The sequence below is a fragment of the Bubalus kerabau genome, chromosome 18, assembly GCF_029407905.1.
Source record: "Bubalus kerabau isolate K-KA32 ecotype Philippines breed swamp buffalo chromosome 18, PCC_UOA_SB_1v2, whole genome shotgun sequence".
In the NCBI taxonomy this organism is placed as follows: Eukaryota; Metazoa; Chordata; class Mammalia; order Artiodactyla; family Bovidae; genus Bubalus; species Bubalus kerabau.
Genome location: NC_073641.1, coordinates 37,752,685 through 37,771,415, shown reverse-complemented (window position 1 = coordinate 37,771,415; position 18,731 = coordinate 37,752,685). Strand labels below are relative to the sequence as shown.

At 39.4% G+C, this 18,731-nt stretch overlaps 1 protein-coding gene across 11 annotated transcripts in view; it reads right to left on the bottom strand.

Annotated features, from left to right (window-relative positions):
- Positions 1-732: 732 nt before the first annotated feature.
- Positions 733-18,731, bottom strand: part of LIFR (LIF receptor subunit alpha) — a 125,053-nt gene continuing 107,054 nt past the window's right edge. For all 11 annotated transcript variants that reach the window (XM_055554996.1, XM_055554992.1, XM_055554989.1 and 8 more), the window contains 7 exons: positions 17,542-17,721; positions 15,531-15,632; positions 14,831-14,998; positions 10,479-10,640; positions 9,471-9,564; positions 8,411-8,489; positions 733-8,044 (listed from right to left, as the gene is read on the bottom strand). In XM_055554996.1, coding sequence (XP_055410971.1) covers positions 7,424-8,044; positions 8,411-8,489; positions 9,471-9,564; positions 10,479-10,640; positions 14,831-14,998; positions 15,531-15,632; positions 17,542-17,721 — 1,406 coding nt within the window. In that variant the 3' untranslated portion in view covers positions 733-7,423. The remainder of the gene's footprint in view (positions 8,045-8,410; positions 8,490-9,470; positions 9,565-10,478; positions 10,641-14,830; positions 14,999-15,530; positions 15,633-17,541; positions 17,722-18,731) is intronic.

The following is an 18,731-nucleotide window of genomic DNA, read 5'->3' as shown; positions in this document are numbered from 1 at the left end:
CCCTTTTAAAAGTTCCCAGGGTTGATTGCACTATACATTTTGGCTCAAGAACTCACCATCTGGGAAACCAGATATGCACCGAGGTCTCCCTAAAGGACAGACCACATGTACGAGCTCTTCTAGTACTTAAACACTAACATGTGTTTCACAGTTAATTTAAAATTGGTCAAGTTTCTTCGGGTTAAATACAGACCCATTCATAATACATCAGTTGTTACTCTGGGTGAGCAGAGGTGGCATAATGCTAAAGACTTCATTTCACCCCCTTTTGAAATTCCATTTAAGATCACTTCATACTTCAAAATTATTGGGGTTTTGCTGAATCAATGACTATATTTCCAAATTCAAAAACTTGACAATAAAATTTTGATATATTTTTAGAATCTCTAGAAATGTTTAGGTTATCCTCAGAGGAAATAAATGAAAAGCCATACTTTAAGGACCGGTATTTATTATTTGTTTTAAAATGCTGGTTCCCCACTACTTGTTTTTATAGTTAACTTCTTTGGTAAATAGAAGGTAGATGTAGTGGAATATATGGAAGGTTTTATCAATGACATAGCAATATATTAAAATATTAAAAATTTAGTCATAGCCCTGTGCGATTGCTTCACAGCCACTGTAATTTTTGAGACAGAACCAAAAGTGTTAACAACAAAGCAGAAACCACTTCTCCCAAGTGCTTAAAATAGGAGGAAACCATCCCCTCATCCTAAATAATGCCCAAATCTGTCAGTGTAAGAAAATATATTTATTTTTTCCATGACAATACTATGATAAAATTGTTAAATACATGCATGTTTTAAAAACAGACATAAGTAACATCTTTAGAGTTAACAGCCAAGCATACTAGTTTTATATTTAAGTGTCTTAGTAATAGGTTACTTATAATTCTATGTTCTTGCTATGACCATGTTTCCCAAAAGATATGGACACTACATTCTGAAATTATACAATGATATAAAATGTCCAAATTCTTCCTTTTAACAGCAACATAATTTCCAAATTTTCATTAAGGCAGAAAATACTTCAGTTGTTATCTCTGTACGTGGAGTTATTTTATTCCCTGTTAAACCTGAAATTCTGTGAACCAGACTGCAACACACAAATATACTGCGATCTATACAGTTTGCTTCCTGCATGTGTGTATTTAAATGTTTCCGGACATGATTAAGAGCAATTTTAAGGTGCAGAACATCACAACTGATCATTCAGGATTAAAAAGAAAAAAGTCTGTAGTGGTACATTTCAAGAAATTAGTTTTGGATTTGCAGTTTCTCCCTATCTTTCAGCTACATTGGCACACACCTGACCAAACAAAAATTAGTAAACAGTTAACTAGTATTTATAAAAAACTGAAAATATTTAACATATAACATCCTCTTTAAAAAAAAACACTCATTCTACAAACAACCTTATAAAAGACAAAAACTTATATCTGTTCACAGTATGTGTATTTTGTAAACAGTAATTCACTGTAATGCAATTTTTAAAGTAAAAAATGGTGACTGTCTAGCATTGTAAGGACCTCTGACTTGTAGCTGGCTGACAAAAGAGAAGGAAAGGGAACACACTTCTATGAGCAAAGCTGAGCGCTTTAAAACGACTCTACCTTTGGACATACTTTAAGGTGGCACCACCTCAAGCCTGGTGGCTCAGACGTTATAGCGTCTGCCTGCAATGTGGGAGACCTCGGTTCGATCCCTGGGTCGGGAAGATCCCCTGGAGAAGGAGATGGCAACCCACTCCAGTATTTTTGCCTGGAGAATCCCATGGACGGAGGAGCCTGGTAGCCTGGTAGACCCCCTGGTAGTCCATGGGGTCACAAAGAGTCAGACACGACTGTGCGACTTCACTTTCTATCTCAAACTGAGGATGTCTCTCTATCCAGGCCAAATTTTTTTCAAGCAATTCTGAATTGAAATGTAAAAAAAAGGCCTTGTCCCTTTTGGAGGAAATAATTGGATAAATCCCAATCCCAGGAATATCTACCCTTCCACAACCATGAGTGGAAGAGGGTTTCTTTTTTGTGTGTTTTATTCATAACAGTCATTTTTCTGAAACATTATGCTGGAGGGAATAATTGGAATTGAAGGATATATCATAAATAATGGGGAAAAGTACTGAAAATCAAACTGGGGAGATTTGAAAAAAAAATTTTATGAGAATTATTCAGTATTGTTTTCTATAATCAACTACAAAAATACTAATGCTAAGGTTAAACCTAACAGTTAACTTGTCCATGTTTCGTAAATAAAATTGCTTTACCACCTAGAAATCTTTTGATCTTTTATACCACTAGAATGCTTAGGAAAAAATAGTAAGTTCAGAAACTGAAAGCTACCTATTTAAAATGGGATAATTCTAAAGGGAAGTACATTTTAAATGTATAAAGAAATTCAATCAGGTTTACAAATTATTTTTGGATTCTGCGCAGTGTAAGGTCTATATTGTTAGAAAATTTTTTGTTTTAAAGTTCTGATTGGCTACTGCAAAGGCAATTTTAGACTATATATGCATTAATAAATGTAATAAAAATTAATTCCTTATCACTTAAGCATTCATTTTTTCCCCAACGCATCTTTTAGGTTTTTGGGTATTTAGTTACAGCAACCAAAAAGTAATATTTATTACTTTTTGTATTTGTTTAATATTCAATCAGTTACAATTTACTTATTTAAAAGCTTTCAAATTTATTGTTTCTGTATTTCTTCAACTAGGCACTTGCACATTAAAAAAACATTCAGAGGGTTTCTCTCTAAAAACACTACATTTTCATAAAAATGTCCCACAGTTAGAATTTGTCTCACATGTGTAAATTCTCTTGATAACATGATTTATAATCCAAAATATTAACATTCTTAATGTAGGGAGAAAGAAATGCTATTCATGATTAAAAATAATAGAATTCCATCATAATCCAGTATCATAATTATAAGGATTTGGATATATTCAAATCACATCCCATGAAACTTTACCATATACAACAAAGTCTGACATCTCAATTAACAGAATGTTGTTCTTTAATCTATTATCAGCATTAAAGATAGTTCATCTCTGTTAAAATCAGCATGAGTATGATCATGTAATAGTTAAAAGACAAAAAGTACTAACTGAAAAGGAATAAAAATCTCACCACCTAATTGAATAAGAGGTTTAAATATTAATAGCCTTGGCACATAATCCACAGAGGTATAAATAGACCAAATTCAAAACAAGTCATTTCCAATGATATTCTAAGGTCATGTCTAAAAGCTACATTGCCAGTAAGTTTAGCCACAGATCATTTTCTTTTGTCAAAGATTTTCTTCTGGATATAAAAAATAAAATGGCCATGGTACCACGAAACTTTGTTTTAGCAGGAAGTATCAGTTTAAAATAAAAGCTTTTAAGAGTTTATCAGGAGAATGAATGCTCATTCTAATCAGTAAAACTCACACATCAATGTGTTGATTTGCTAGAACCAACTTAATTGGTTGGTACAAACATTGTCCCACATTGTAAACCCATCATATAAAAGTTATTATGAATATTTAAAATTAGATTAGAATAAGATATCTGTGTAAGACCCAAGTTTTCACTCAACCTGTGGAGTCACTTCTACAGTAGATCTGAGTCTGTGAGCCAGTGGTCTCAGATCTATACAAGCTAGATCTTGGCATGCACCATCCTGCAGGAGAACTCTGCTGAATCAACACATTCCGGGATGGGACTCAGTCAATAAAAAACCTGACTGAATTTCCATTATGTGCCTAGTCTTAGTGATTAACTAATGATCCCACCTTTGACTTCTGAGATGCCCAATTTTATACTTTCAAAATAAGGGGGGAAATCTATGTTATAAAAGATATACAAATTTTAACATGGTTCAGAACAGAAAACAGTAAAAATTACCTTCAACAGAAAAAAAAAAAGTTTTATCAGCTTATGTGCCTGAGCAGTAGAAAAATTTGAGATAATATTTTCTGCATTACAGGTTAGGGAGCACTTTTATTTCAAACTATCGTTAAAACTGATTCCAAATTCCTTTTGGAAGAAAACATTCACATGTCTCCTTCACTAACCTACATCTAATTATTCAAGTACAAAAAATGACTGTGATGTTCTTTAAATATGGCCAGTATGAAGACAACTAACAAATTACAGGACTAATTTCCAACAAGAATACAAGCTGCATGAAGGTTTAAGAATGTGACTTTTCCCACAGTTTCTGAGAGTGCAACAGGACTAGATGTTCTCAATGCAATCCTTCAGATCCATGAACCGTGAAAGCAATGCTGGTATGGAAAATGAGGCTGAAACTCCTGCCTGTAAATTTTTCTGGGAATGGCTGCCACTCTGTGTAAACTGCAGGGATGGAGCACCTCTATCACTGAAGCACATAAATACCCAACTATCCAGATACTTGGGCCACAATGTCAAACCCAGGCTCCTACAGGTTTAGCACACTGAAGACTTCAATTGTATATGGATGCTAGTCCATGCAATACGCAGTTTATAAGGCCTATCTAGTGTCAAAAGCCTGGCTAAGTCTTCCAAGATTATTTTTATGTTAAATATTATTTCAGATGGCCACTCATAAGAGAAATGTAGTCACAATGACCATCAGAATCTCCATTCCTCACAAGGGAAGTTTGGTTTGCTGGCTTGGAAGAGATGTGAAAATGTATCCTTTAATGGCACTAATCAAGACATACTGGGATATATTTCAGACATTTAGAATTTTCTAACCAATGACTGGGCTTTAACTGGAAACTTTGGCAGGAAAGGTGGGTTTCCCAATCATTCTCCCAATCAGGAAGGGCTGGCAGGAAGCCCTCCCTCAGAAGAGGAGCTAATCTGACTGCACAGAGCAAGGCCCTATTAGACCAGCTCTCACCCACGTGCAGGGTCCTGGCACTGAGCATTCACCAGGGTCTGCAGTGACACAGACAACCGGATATGGGACAGAGGGTGTCTTCTTCCCCTCTCCCTGTCCCCAGGTGCCCAGAGGCTGGGTGGTAATCACTTCCCACCTGCAGCTGAGGTCTGGCAGTCTTCAACAGGGGAAATATAGAGAAATCTGTTCTGACCTCAGACCTAAGCCACACTCTTCTAAGCCCGTCACAAGTAATAAGGAGCCTGCCCAGACTTAACAGAGAGACATTCTGCTGCTCATTAACCCAGCAATCCTGTGTGTGGATCCCCAGGGGCAGGGGAGAGGTGAGCTGCACTCTGAATCTTCATACAGAACAAGCTATGAAGCCTTGGACGGAGTGAGAGGACTTGAGAGCCCCGGTGAAATGCACCATGAGCCGAACAAACGAGTCGCTATGTAGGTAGATGGTAGGAGCTACGACACATATAATGGAAATCAAAACAATCTCTTCCGGCCTTTTTCCATTATCTCAGGTTAGTGGAGTGAAGATCAATAAACTTCTACCTTGGCCTAAAGGGACACTTTAGAGGCCTAAACACTTATCCTAAAGAGATGAGGTATAGGACTGGTGAGTTTTGACGGGAAAAGAGGCATGAATTGGGGGAAAGAAGGGTGTGGTAACAAGCTTCTGCGGGGAGGGAAGGCAGCCCCAGGGCTCAGTGTCTGGGGTGGAAGCAAAGGGAAGGAGCCCAACAGGAGAAATAACAGGACAGAGCAAACTGTTTAGAGGTGGCTCTGGTTTGATACAACTTTCATTGTTGAAAATATCTATGAGCTATTATGTGGTTTTACTGTACTATGTGTATACATAATTAATTGTATTTCACTCCACATGTTCATCTACCAGGAAGCTCTGGGATTTAATTGAATCCTAGCAATTAAAATCAGGATTCATAAAGCAGAGTACTACCTAAATAGATTTTTGTCCCTTGTTGAAGCTTTTTTCTACAACATGGTTTTTATAATGATACATCATGGGCTAGAAATGAAAAAAAAAACCTGATCCATTATGTGCACATACACTACAGAATCTCAAATGATAAATAAAAAGGGGCTTATCGTGACTTCTTCAGATCTTCCAAATTTTCAAGTACTCTGGCCTTAACTCTCAAAAGATAAAATACACAGACAACCTGAGGGCAGGGAAAATATAAGATACAGTTTTTAGCTCTTCAATCTGCTTCTCCAAGAACCACACTCATTGCAGACATCATGTGTGTAGATCAGGGGTGGACAGAGAATGCTGTGAGGACCCCACTCTGGACATCTCCCAGAGCACCTTTAATACAGGTACGCCCATGGATTCAAATCCGCTGTAATAACATTCTCTATGAAAGAGCCCTTGAGCAGCTGTCCCTGTTAGGAAGCATTATCTTTTTTAGTTTTATATTGAAAAGTTTGAGGACGGAAACAACTAGCTTGGACTGATGAAGAGGAAGGAACTGCTAAGATGTGTGATGAGAAAGAACACCTGTTAGCAGGTGTCACAGATGCTCACGCTGCCCGGGCAACCAGGGCTCAAAGCGTGGTCTTCTCAGGAGGAACTGAGGCCAATCCCACCTATACAGACAGCTGATGCTGCCAGATATTGCTTAGTAGTCGTCTCAAATAGTAAGTCACTGGAATCCTGTGTTTATGAATAATATTGAATTTGCTCATATATTTATAAAACTGACACTGTCATAAAAAAACACAATTAAAAAAAAACTTAAAATCTACAGTCTTAGAAATTTACTTTTAAATATTAGGGCAACCTAATAAGGGAAGCTAGCACAAACACTAAAAAATAATGGAACAACGTAAAACGCCTACCAAAGCAAGGAGACATGATTCTGATTTGGGCTGGTCAGTTTCACGCTCGTTTTCCAAGTTTGTACCCCTGAGAAAACTGTTTGATAACCATTATACAGTAGGCACAGAAATCAGCATACTTTATCAAACAAAACACTAAATAGCTGCTGCTACATTAAAAATTATATTAATTTTCTTAAATGCTGTGGATAAAGAATAATGTCAAAAGTTTCCAAATCTGTGCTTGGTTTTCATCTGGAATGGAGCAAATGTCAGGCAAGTAACGTCACCTGTTACTTTGACATTTTACCCCCCTGCCTGCAAATCTGCGTGCAATTCCATAAATTATAAGTGTGAGAAAACCAGATGAACAACAGAACAGAATATAGCTGCTGCAGGGTTTGTTTTGCACAAATGGGCCTGGCACTGCTTGTTCTTGAAAAGCTTCTTGAAGGCAGAGTAATGTGAGAATTCTTTGGCTCGAATCCCAAATAGCTCCAAATTGTGAGTTGTGTGGATCCAATTTCTGAGTTACTGTACTTTGGCTTTGAGACTGCATGAAAAGCACATTAACACTTTTTAGTGTAACTTGTGAGAGTGAAGTCCACCCCACTAGCAACACTTCACAGGATCCCTCCAAGGTGCCTTGTGTTGATGTGGCAGCTCCAGCAATGGGGGCTTATTGAGATGGTGGACTGAAGTGACGGGGGACACTTAATCATTCGGTTTGTTCTGAAAAAAGTTTGTAAAGGACCATCCGCCTCCACTTGATTTAGGAGAATCTTCATCTTTAGGCGGAATCAAAAATTGTCGGGAGTTAATGGAGCATGGACTTCCAAAAGACACAATCTCACTGTTGCTGTCTGTGGACCGAGGTGAGTCTGGAGATACCAAGTTCCAAGTGTTTACGTTTGCCTGAGGTCTGTAACCTGCAGTTTTATCTAAGTCATCATCTGCATCCAGATCGTCTACAGTGGAAGTAATGGGGAGGCGCATCTGCGGCTTATAGCCTGCTACCCCTACAGGGTCACCGTCCAGCTCCCCCTCTGGTTTCGCCTGAGGCTGGTACATGGACTGGACGTCAATGTAGATGACTTGTGAGGCCCCGCCGCCTTCTGCTCCCGGGTTCGCTAGCTCTTCCTCGATGACGGGTGGGCAATAGGACACAACCACGTGGTTCTCCGGTTCTGCGGCAGAGCGATCTTCTGGACGCTCAGCCACCGGGGAAATTATCTCTGTATCTTCCATTTTGAGAGCCACTGACCGAGTTTCCAGAACCTCGACATTATTTGGGGTACAAGGATTCATTTCCAATGTTTTAAGAGCACTGTTTCCCTAGAAATAAATTTTAAAACAGGGATTAGGGATACCATGAAAAGCTGCTGCGATGCTCCACCTACAAAAAGAAGCATTATTTTATATATTTTTTGCAGATGCGTATAAAATTGCATCTCTACTATTCTTTAGCTCATACTAGAGCAAAGCTACTTTTTTCTACATATCAGTATTTTCCTTGCTCTTAATAGCAGTGAAAAGAAAAAAGAGCATGCACAAACAATTTAAAATTAATAATTTTACAAGTTCAGCAGATGCTCAAGCACTGCTATTTTCTTAGTACATTTTACTGTGCATGACACTCACAAAAGACTAAAAAAAGGAAGTCAGTACTTCAAAGGTAAATGTAAGAAAATAAAGGATTACCTCACAGACACTCTTTTGAAACTGTAGAGCTTTACAATTTTCTGGATTTGGAATATCAGGATAGAAGGTTTCTTTAATCCTTTAAATAAAGATGATTAAATACATTTAATAACTATAGGATTATCAGTTAGACAACGAGTTAGTAAGGTACCAGGTTTATTTTGATGTTTCATATGAATATGCTAATGAACACCTGAGATAAAAAGGGAAAATCATTTTCAGCGTGATCGGTCGCTAGAGCTTTCATACAATGCATTCAGAGGTTCCTATCTGAAAACTACAAACAGTGCTTCTATTTCTAGAACTATAATATCTTGTGTATCTTATGAAAACGGAAAGGAAAGAGTTAAGATGCTGACTGTGCTATCCAGTCAAAAGATATGGGCATCACTCATATGACCTGCAGACTGGACGCAGTACCACTAACTGCTTGAGAACATATTTGCATTTTCAGTCCTCCACTACTCAAAACAGACTTTTCCTGCACTATCAGAAAAAGGAAGGCTATCAATCTTAAGTAAAAACTAAACACAAAAGATCATACTTATTTAGTCTACCACTGTACCTCCCTTCACACGGGAGGGCCATTCACATTTGTTAAATAAATGACCAGACTCTCTAAATAGATCACCAGGACAAGTGAGAGCTGAATCCTTAAACTACATTCAACCCTGCATATAGCTACTGACGTATTTATGCCTTTAAATATTTTTTTTAGTACAATGGCTACTACTCTAATTAGTAAATATGCTTTTGTGCATGCTCAGTCATGTCTAACTTTCTGTGACCTCATGGACTGCAGCCTGCCAGACCTCCCTGTTCATAGTAGGGAAAATTTACACTTTTCCTTTGTTAAGTTTATAAACCTGTAAATAATATGCCATGTTCTTGTCTAATACTATCTCCAACATTAATTCTGACCAATATAAATATTTATTACCTAGTTTCCACCAAAAAGGTGGACTTGTTATTTTGTTCAGTCGCAAGTTGTGTCAGACTCTCAACACATGAACTAATCAATCATGCCCTTAAGAACAAAACAGCGAGAGTAAATCATTACCATTCTCGTTTCCGATAGCAAAGGATACTTGTTACCACTCCAATAATGACAGCCACTGCCACTGGGATGAGAATGGCAATAATCAAACCCTCAGCTGAAAAGAGAACATTGCAGATGTTAAAATCATCATTTTAATATATGAACTCAATAAATTCATATCATAAGACATTTAAGTCAGTAGATTATTTGAATAAAAAACCCTAACTGCTCCAGAGAAACTGAAAAATTATTAAAACATAACCTTAAAAAGTACTGTAATGATTTTTATACTAACACATAAGTTCTTTAGAGCAGGGTTTCCCTACTTTGGCACTCCTAACATTTCAGGGTAGATATTTCTTTGACATGTGCTGGTGGGGAAGAGGCCGTTCCATGTACTGGAAGAAGATCAACAGCACCTTCAGCCTCTAACCACCAGATACCAGTAGCACAATAGAAACGGCACCACGCAATGCCACGTGTCCCTAGGAGGCAAAATCAGCCCCAGGTGAGAGCTATCTCCACATGGCCCTCCTTTATTTAAAGGCATGTATGACCTTCAAGCCAGGGCTAGAGAACAAGCCTGTGATCAATGAAAGTTCTTTGCTGTTGACCAACTAATCAAGTCCATCTCCTCTACTTTCCATCTCAAATTTGTAAGTGTTGTGCTTTACACTTTGTTAAGGCTGTTTCTTACATTCTTCCCTGGATATGTTAAAAATCTCAGAATGTATCGGGCAAAAAATTTTAAACCAGTTGACCGTAAGTTCAACAGGAATTTAGAACTCTAAACTTCAAATATATCCTCAATCCCTTAATTTCTCAAGTATGCATTAGACAATAGGTTCAGATAACTGGTAAGAATAAATATGAAGTCATTTCAGGCCTTTCAACACTGCCCTCCACCTACTTTAAAAGTATAACAAAATGTGAAATTTAAAGAAGGGGGGTTTTCTATATAAACAAAAATCACTAGAAACCCAATGCATTTGAGTATGGACAGCAACTCAATCACAACATTTAACTCACAGTTTTCCTTTGTCACCACAAACATGCTCCTCTCTGGGCCCATTCCTCCACCTGTGTAGGCTCGCAAGACCAGGTGGTAACTTGTTTTACCTTGAAGATCAGCAATCCTCAGTGTCTTCTGGGATATGTCAGTAATATTCTTAACCTTTGTGTCAAAACGACCTGTTTTTCAAGTGAAGAAGATTATTACTGATCTCTATACTATTTTTAAAGACCTGGTTATTCAAACCTGTCACATATCATTTTTAAGTGAGTCTGAATGCTAGTCGCCTCCAGGGCCAAGGCCTGTAGTGCCAGTCAGCACCATGTTCACTTCCGCCTCCACCAGTTAGTAGCTGGGTTATCTGGATCTATTATTTGAACCACTCTGAACCTAAGTTTCTCTAACTGTGAAATCCCATATCATGACTCAGCTCTCAGAGCTGTTTCCAAGCTCTCAGAAATTTCCATGCACGTTCTCTAGAATAATGCCTGGTATACAGCAGGAAATCAATAAAAGTCTCTTTTCTTTCTGTTACTAAGAGCATGAAAACCCACTGCAACCCAAACCCATGGGGGCAGGGACGCTGTCGCTTGAGCTGACCATCTGTCTGTGAGTGAAGTGAGAAACTCAAGGGAGCGCGAGCACGAATCAATGGAGATCACTCCAAATTACTCAGGAAACCAAGGTCTCAAGTAAGACACCAGTGAGGACGCCTTGGAACTGTTTTAAAAGGAAATGAGAATTGTTTAAACTATTGTTTTTTAAAATTTTAACCAAAATAGTGCAGTTCAATAGCTTAAAAACTAAATTACACTATATGGCTAATAAAAAGCAGCAGTTTCCTGCCTGCATCTCCCTCCTCCCAACCAATCACTTCAAAATCAAGTTATCAGTTTCTGTGGGTATTCACTTCCATTTTTGAAATAAACTTAGATTGGTGGTGGTTTAGTCACTACCTCATGTCTGACTCTTGCAATCCCATGGACTATAGCCCATGAAACTCTCTGTCTCTGGGATTTCCCAGGCAAGAACACTGGAGTGGGTTGCCATTTCCTTCTCCAGGGAATCTTTCTGACCCAGGGATTGAACCTGGGTCTACTGTACTGCAAGGCAGTCTCCTGCATTGCAGGCATCTTCTTTACTGACTGAGCCACCAGGGAAACCTAAATTGGTAGTGCTTGACTTTTAAATTTTAGATGTTAGCTCTAACACACAACCACTACCCCTTCTCCCCTCAACCCCACATTACTGGCAGAAAAAACATAAAAAAATTTGGTAAATTCAGTGTTTATATTATCATGATTATATAAACATGAAGTATTGCTAGATATGATCATGTTTCCTTTCTTATTTTTCTGTTGTTTTAACTGCCTTTCTTCCTTATTTGTCTGATGTACCAGTTACTAATTCTTCACACATCCTTCAATGAATATTCAACACAATTTTCCATGTGATCCAACACAACCAAGTCCCAGTGCTGTGCTTCCCCAGCCCCCGTCCGGTTTTCGTCAGGTTGCTTCCCAGGGCGTCTTCTCTGGACTGAAAGCCTTCCAGGGGCCCTTGTCCCGGGACTCCCTGCCCCACTTATTTCCTTGTGTTGAGGCCCACTCTTCTAGTAGCTTTTGGAGAAGGGATAGCTGGGGGAAGTAATATGTGCAGCCTCACCTGTCTAAAAATGTCTTCTATTCTCACACAAGTAGTACAGATACTACCGTATCTGTAGATAAATTGGCTTGACTACAGTATTATTTTAGGTTGAAAACAATTTTTTACTCAGTATTTTAGCCGTAGTATCTTCTAGTATCTGGTATGCTGTTGAGAACTGCCATTCTTATTCCTGATCCGGGCACCGTAACTGCTTTTGTTTCTAGGACTTCTTCTTTATATATTAGGTGCTCTGAAAATTCACCATGACATATTCAGCATAGACCTATTTCTCTATTTTACTGGTGTATTTAATGGCACCTTTTACTGCATACACTGAGGTCTTTTGATTTTGGGAAATTTTCTTGGGCTATTTCTTTGGAAATTTCCTTCCCTCCATTCCACTCTTCTAACAGAACTCTTATAAAGGAGGACAGGGCAGGTCTTTGACTCAAGCTGCAACTTTCTTTTACCTCCAAGTCTCTTTTGCCTCTGTCTCATTTTCAGAAGAATTTCCCCATTTTCCCTTTAATATTTCCACTTCTATTTACTTCCTTAAAAATTTCCTCGATCACAGTTTTAATTCTGAGGAATTCATAACCATCTTCTGTTTGTTCCTTTTTATAACATCATGTCTTTTCAATAGTACCTCCATTATCCAAGAATAGTTTTGTTTTTTTATTTCTCTGCTTTCCCACATAACATTTGTTTCCTCTGATTTCTCCTGGTGTCTGTCTTGCAGGTTAGAAGCTTTCTCAATCATCTGGTTATCCCTGGCTATTCCTCATTTTTCAGAGTGAGCCACTAAAAGGCTCACTGGAAGCCTGGTGAACACAGGTGGGGTTTATTGGTGGGTGGGCTTCATGTCTGTTACTGATAGGAAATGACCAGCTGGGTTCCTGGCTTTTCATTGGGGTAACCCCCTGAATCTCAGCATGTTTTATGTTTTTTTCTCAGGAACCATTTAATCCTCTCACCTCTTGTCTGGGAAACATGCCTAGCTGAAGATATATTAACCTTGTGGAAAGGAGGAAGAAGGAAGGTCACACTGTCTGTTGTGGTCTCCCCTGCCTGGAGGCTCTCTGGTTCGGAATAAATCTGTTCTCATTCAGGGGAGAGGGCACTCATGGGAGCTACGTGACACTCTGTAGGACCTGGGGGTTCTAACTGATGCTTACACGCCTTCAGTCAACTCCCGCTGTTCAGCCCAGATTCATCCTAACCATTGGCCTCTGCTGCTGGCCCTTCAGGATAAACCAAACTACTTCTAACTGATGCCCACCCGACTGTCCACCTAGACTGTCCCACCATCCACTCCTCTAGTTCACTCAGCCCACTTCCATGTTCTAATGTTTCTATATCCTCTTTTTTGCCTCTCTGGTTCTCTGTCTTTATTGGCTTTATGGTTTTTTTTTTTTCCCTCTGTTTTACTCTAATTTTAGGGACCAATCCACTCTAGAAGTCTACATGCTATAATTTTAACTGATTCAAGTGCAAAATTTCTGAGAACCTTGGGTTCAAGTGTAAAATTTCTGAGCTCCTGAGGGAAATTACACCAGACTCTGGTGTAATGTCTGGGCTTCCCTGGTGGCTCAGATGGTAAAGAATCACCTGCAATGCAGGAGACCCGGGTTCAATCCCTGGGTTGGGAAGATCCCCTGGAGAAGGGAATGCCAACCCACTCCAGTGTTCTTGCCTGGAGAATCCCATGGACAGAGGAGCCTAGTGGGCTACAGTCCATGGGGTCGCAAAGAGTTGGACATGACTGAGCACTTTTTTTTTTCTGGATATTTGCAGCATCTGATAGTTAGGGTTTGCCTCAACTCTGAAGGTTTAGGAAATGCAGAACTCCGTGATTTGGGGGAGGCACAAGGTTATGCAGCTGTTCTCCAGAGGTGACTAAACTAATGCCCAGGTGGGCAGCATGCCCTGTGGCATTGTTTGTTCTCTACTTGTCAGACAGTCATTAAATAGTTAAAACAGTTTCTTTCCAAGAAAAGGTCATTAAGGAAAACAAAAGCTCTCAAATTGAAGAGATGATACATGCTTGTGTTATTCAGTCATAAATAAGAAGCATCTGACTTTGAACAGAAATGTCATTGAGGGTTTAAAGCCAAAAGTCTGCATAAACATTTCTGTATTTGTAAATTTGAGGATTCTCAAAGGTCTCCTCTGTGCATACACTTACCAATTGTCAAGACTGACTCTAAGTTTTTAAGATATAACGGACACACACATGCTCTATCAAGCCAATTAAGTTTCCCAGTTCATTAAGGCCTTGTCTAACTGTGGGGATAGCTCTTTGTCAAATAAAAGGAGGCTCTGAAGCCATTCTTTAGGTTCCTGAGTTTTCGCCTCCATCAGCATAAATGCAGGAAGACTTTTTTTTCTTAAGGTAACCTTCATAAGATGCTTTGTTATGAATCATGCAGGATTAGTAGAGATGTTCTCAGTCCTGTGGGGATCACAATCAAAGGCCTCAGAATACATGATTTAAATGATTTCTTAAAGACCACATGCCATTTATCACATACTAAAATCTTGAAAAATCTCATATTCATCAAATGACTTCATTTTCACTTCCTTATTGTTCAGAGTTTCGAGACCAGTTGAAACTATTCAGTAGCATTTTCTTTTGCCTTTTTTTTCTTCTTTTTCTCCATTTTTTGTAATTAATATAGAACTTCTAAGAAACAGTATATACTTATTCTAGTAATTTACTCACCTGGTTCCAAACCCATTATCTTAGATGTGTCTCTCTCTCCTTTTTCAAAGTAAAATAAATATCCTCTTAAAAATCCTCTAAGCTCTTCCACAGGAATTTCTTCCCATTTCACTAATATAGAATCTGCAGATGTATCCTCAACAGTAAAATTTGGAGCAACAGCTGGAGCTGTAAAAGAAAAGAAGCCCACACTTAAAGGAGACTTTACTAATACAGAGCAAGACATTAAGGTTTAATGAGATTTCTAGCCTCAAAAATATCTGAGCCTGGAACTAGAACATTATTCTTTATTTAATCATAAACTTTCACATATATTATCATAGCACTTTTACTATGAATATACAAAGGTAGAACTTACAACTTTCAGGTATAAAACATATCTGGGGGGGTTTGCAAAACCTATGCAAAATCTTTAGGCAGCTACTCCAATAGACTATTTCTATTTCCCCTTTTTAGTGATAGTCTTAAATAAACAGTTTTTAAAATTTGTAAAAGCATATAGTAAGTCTTTCTGACATCAAATGAAGTAAGGATAAGTAATTATCAATAATTTTACAGTTATCATCTAACTTATTTTTCTTCCTTGAACTAATACACATCTCAATTCAATCTATTTTTAGAATTCAATCTTAAAATTGATGTCTACTTATAATTTCTCATGTTATCTTCAACTCTAAGAAAACTTACCCATTTAACTTACCCAATTCTTCTACATATCCAATTACAGAACGTAATAACTGATATCCTTGATTTCTGCACCCATACACCGAAAAATTATATCTTACACCTGGTCGAAACTGATCTACAGGATGAACACAATCAGTAAGCTTTCCTAAGTACATATGACTACGAATATCTATTTTAGAAATTTCAAACTGAAAATAACTCACTTTGAAATTCCCAAAGCTAATTTTACAAAGGTTACAGAAAATATATTTGCGTTTCCAAAACTAGTAAACATTCAGAGTGAAAACTGACTTGACAAAAATTAAATTCACATCTGTTGCAATGAAAAATTTAGTATTATAACATGACATCATCTTGAAGGGGAAAAAAATAGTAATCAAGGTTTTCATTTTGTTCCTTCAAATTAAGCAATGACAACTTCTTCCTAGATTTGGTCCTGGGTCAGTTTCTGAAACAGTCCCAGGTCTGTATCACACCTCTGAAAAGCCCTTCCCTAACTAGGGTTATTTGTGGGTTGGAAGAACCCATTGCTCTTCCCTTGTTCCAAGAAGCAGACACTAAAATTTCCACTCTACACGACACCTCAGGGTTAAAGGAAATGGGACTTGAGAGTCTATTCCTCTTTACAGCATCAGCATTTCGTGCTATTAACTCCACAAGACATAAAAGAAAAGCATTTTAACTTCGATCCAAGTTAATCACTTTCAAATGTCTCCTCAATACAATGCAAAGCGGGATGGATGTAACAGGACCCCTGGCCTGAAGCAGCTGGCAGGACAGATGTGAAGGGCTAATAATAAGATGCTATGCGGGGCCTCTGCATCGAAGGTCCTCCTTCTCACCCTACAGGTTTCAACCTCATCTTATACCCCAGATATTCCAGCTAAAGACACATTTCTCACCTCTCCGCATCATTCCACCCTGCCCCAGTCCATTCTGATCATTCTCAAGGCCAAAGTGAGAAAGGAGGGAAGAGGGGTCATAATTTATACAGAGCACACTACGGCTGTGTAAGGTTGGGCTATACTTTGCTGGTAAGGGATGACGTACTCGGCAAGGAAAAAGAAAGGCAACCATCGAGGCCTTGGCCAATTATGCACATGAAAGAATCTGGCTGTATTCCAAGTAGAACTGGAAAAAAAACCCTGAAGCTCCATGTAGGAATCCAATGCATGGGGCTCACCCTGACCATCTGACAGTGAACAAAGTAAATGAGCAGAGCGTGATTCCTGGGAGAGAAGGCTCAGCAGCTGCTTGCTCTCCTGAACTTCACTCACACGTGAGGGAGAACGGGCCCGGGGTGGGGGGTGGTGACGTCAGAAGCTTCACTGCCAAGAGGTTCCACAGTTCTCACAGGTAGAGGCACACTCACTCATGCCAGGGACTCAGAAGGAACAGTGACAGTGCAGAGAGGCTAGAGTTCCCAAACACAAGGCTGGCTCAGCCTGCAGGTAACCGCACACCCTTCTTGGCTGCATCATCTTAGGCTTGCAGCTCCTGAGCAGCCCCCTGCCCCTCACTGCACCCCTGACCTCCATCAGGGGAAGTGGTATTGGGTGCAAGTCCTTTGTGCTCAGTAACCTGGCTTGTGGGCAAACATGGGCAAAAAGATGGCAAATGAGGTCATTATAATTATAAACAATGCAGTGCTGAACATTCTTAGATGTACATCTGTGCTGCTCTTGGATTTTCTTCCTTAGAATACATTCCTAGGCAAGTAACGACGAGATCAAAGTCTATGAACTGTTTCACACACATACTGCCACAAACTGCTTTCCAAAAAAGTTAAACCAATCCATGTCCAGCCCGGTGGTGAGGGGGAACAGTCACTGTACTGCAACCAGTCACTCCATGTGCTGCTCTTAAATAAAAGGGTTTTTTTCGTGGTTAGCCGCTGTAGTGTAACGGAAAGAGAAACATAATGGCGTACACATGAAACTTGCATGATGTTATTATAAACCAATGTCACCCCAATAAAAAGTAAATTTAAAAAATATCTTTAAAGAACTCTGAGAGACACCTACCAGATTCTATTACAGTTTCAGTGCTGTTTGGAGGGACTTTTTTCCAGTCCATGAGGCAGGGTCCAGACTGAGATGAGTTACACCACTTAATTACATAGTCGCAGGTCATGTTGGGGTCGTAATTCCAAGTGAGGAGGATCCTATTTCCCATTCCAAGAGCCTGCTCTATTTTGAGATCATCTTCAAGAAAGAAGGATTTTTACTAGTGTTAAAAATAATGTTTTAAGGTAAACCTCATGAAAATGAGCCAGTTATACAAATCATTTCATTGTACGATACACTGCAAAATGGTGCTAAACTAGATAAACCTTTAGCCAAGTTTAGAAATGCTGCTCTATGGCAATTACTTGGTCATACAGATCAACTCTGCAGCTGGGAAAAAAACAAAACAAAAAAGAACCAAGGATCAGGTAGTGACATAGCTGGGCAGAGACATGAAGCTCAAGAGCCATGATGAATGGGGCAGAAGGAATGAGCAATGGAGGATCACGGCACAGCAGCACAGGGATGGGACGCCGGAGAAGAGCAGGCATGGGTGGCCAGAATCTCCTCTCTCATCATCCACTATGATGTGAGCTCCACGAGTGCAGACAGGGGCCTGTGCCTGCAGCTCCACTCGGCACAGACCACGCCAAGCAGGAGCACAACCCCACGCAGTGAGTGAATGAATGGGTGTGCCAGCCCCTCGCTTCCCTTCAAGGGAGACTGCTGTCCCATGGGTGGGTGGAAGGGATTCTGGAGACAGGACAGGGACGAAAGCTATGGGATGGGATGGCCAGTGTGGGCAGAGAGCAGTACGGATGCGTGAGGTGCAGAAGCTGACAGAGGGCGCTGGGGGCCATGGTGAGGTTTGATTTCACCACCTGCCAGATCTCAGCCTCAGCGATAGGGGAGGCCCAAGGTTGGGAGTAAGTAATTAGTGTGGGTTAGAACAGCGTGGCCAAGAGGGACATTTTCCAGAGAAACAGGGCAAAGAAGTAATTTCTCTAACTGATGCATATTTAAGGGCTCAGTAAAAAGCCATGGAAACGTTTTTTTTGAACAAAATTTGCATTCATAAGCAACTGCTACTGGATACAAGACAACAATTCGGCTTGGAATACAGAAGATTCTGGATACAACAGCTTCTTGGCTCAATGTGACTAAAAATCCACACTGTCAGCCTGTGTTGAGGCAGTAAGGCCTCCAAC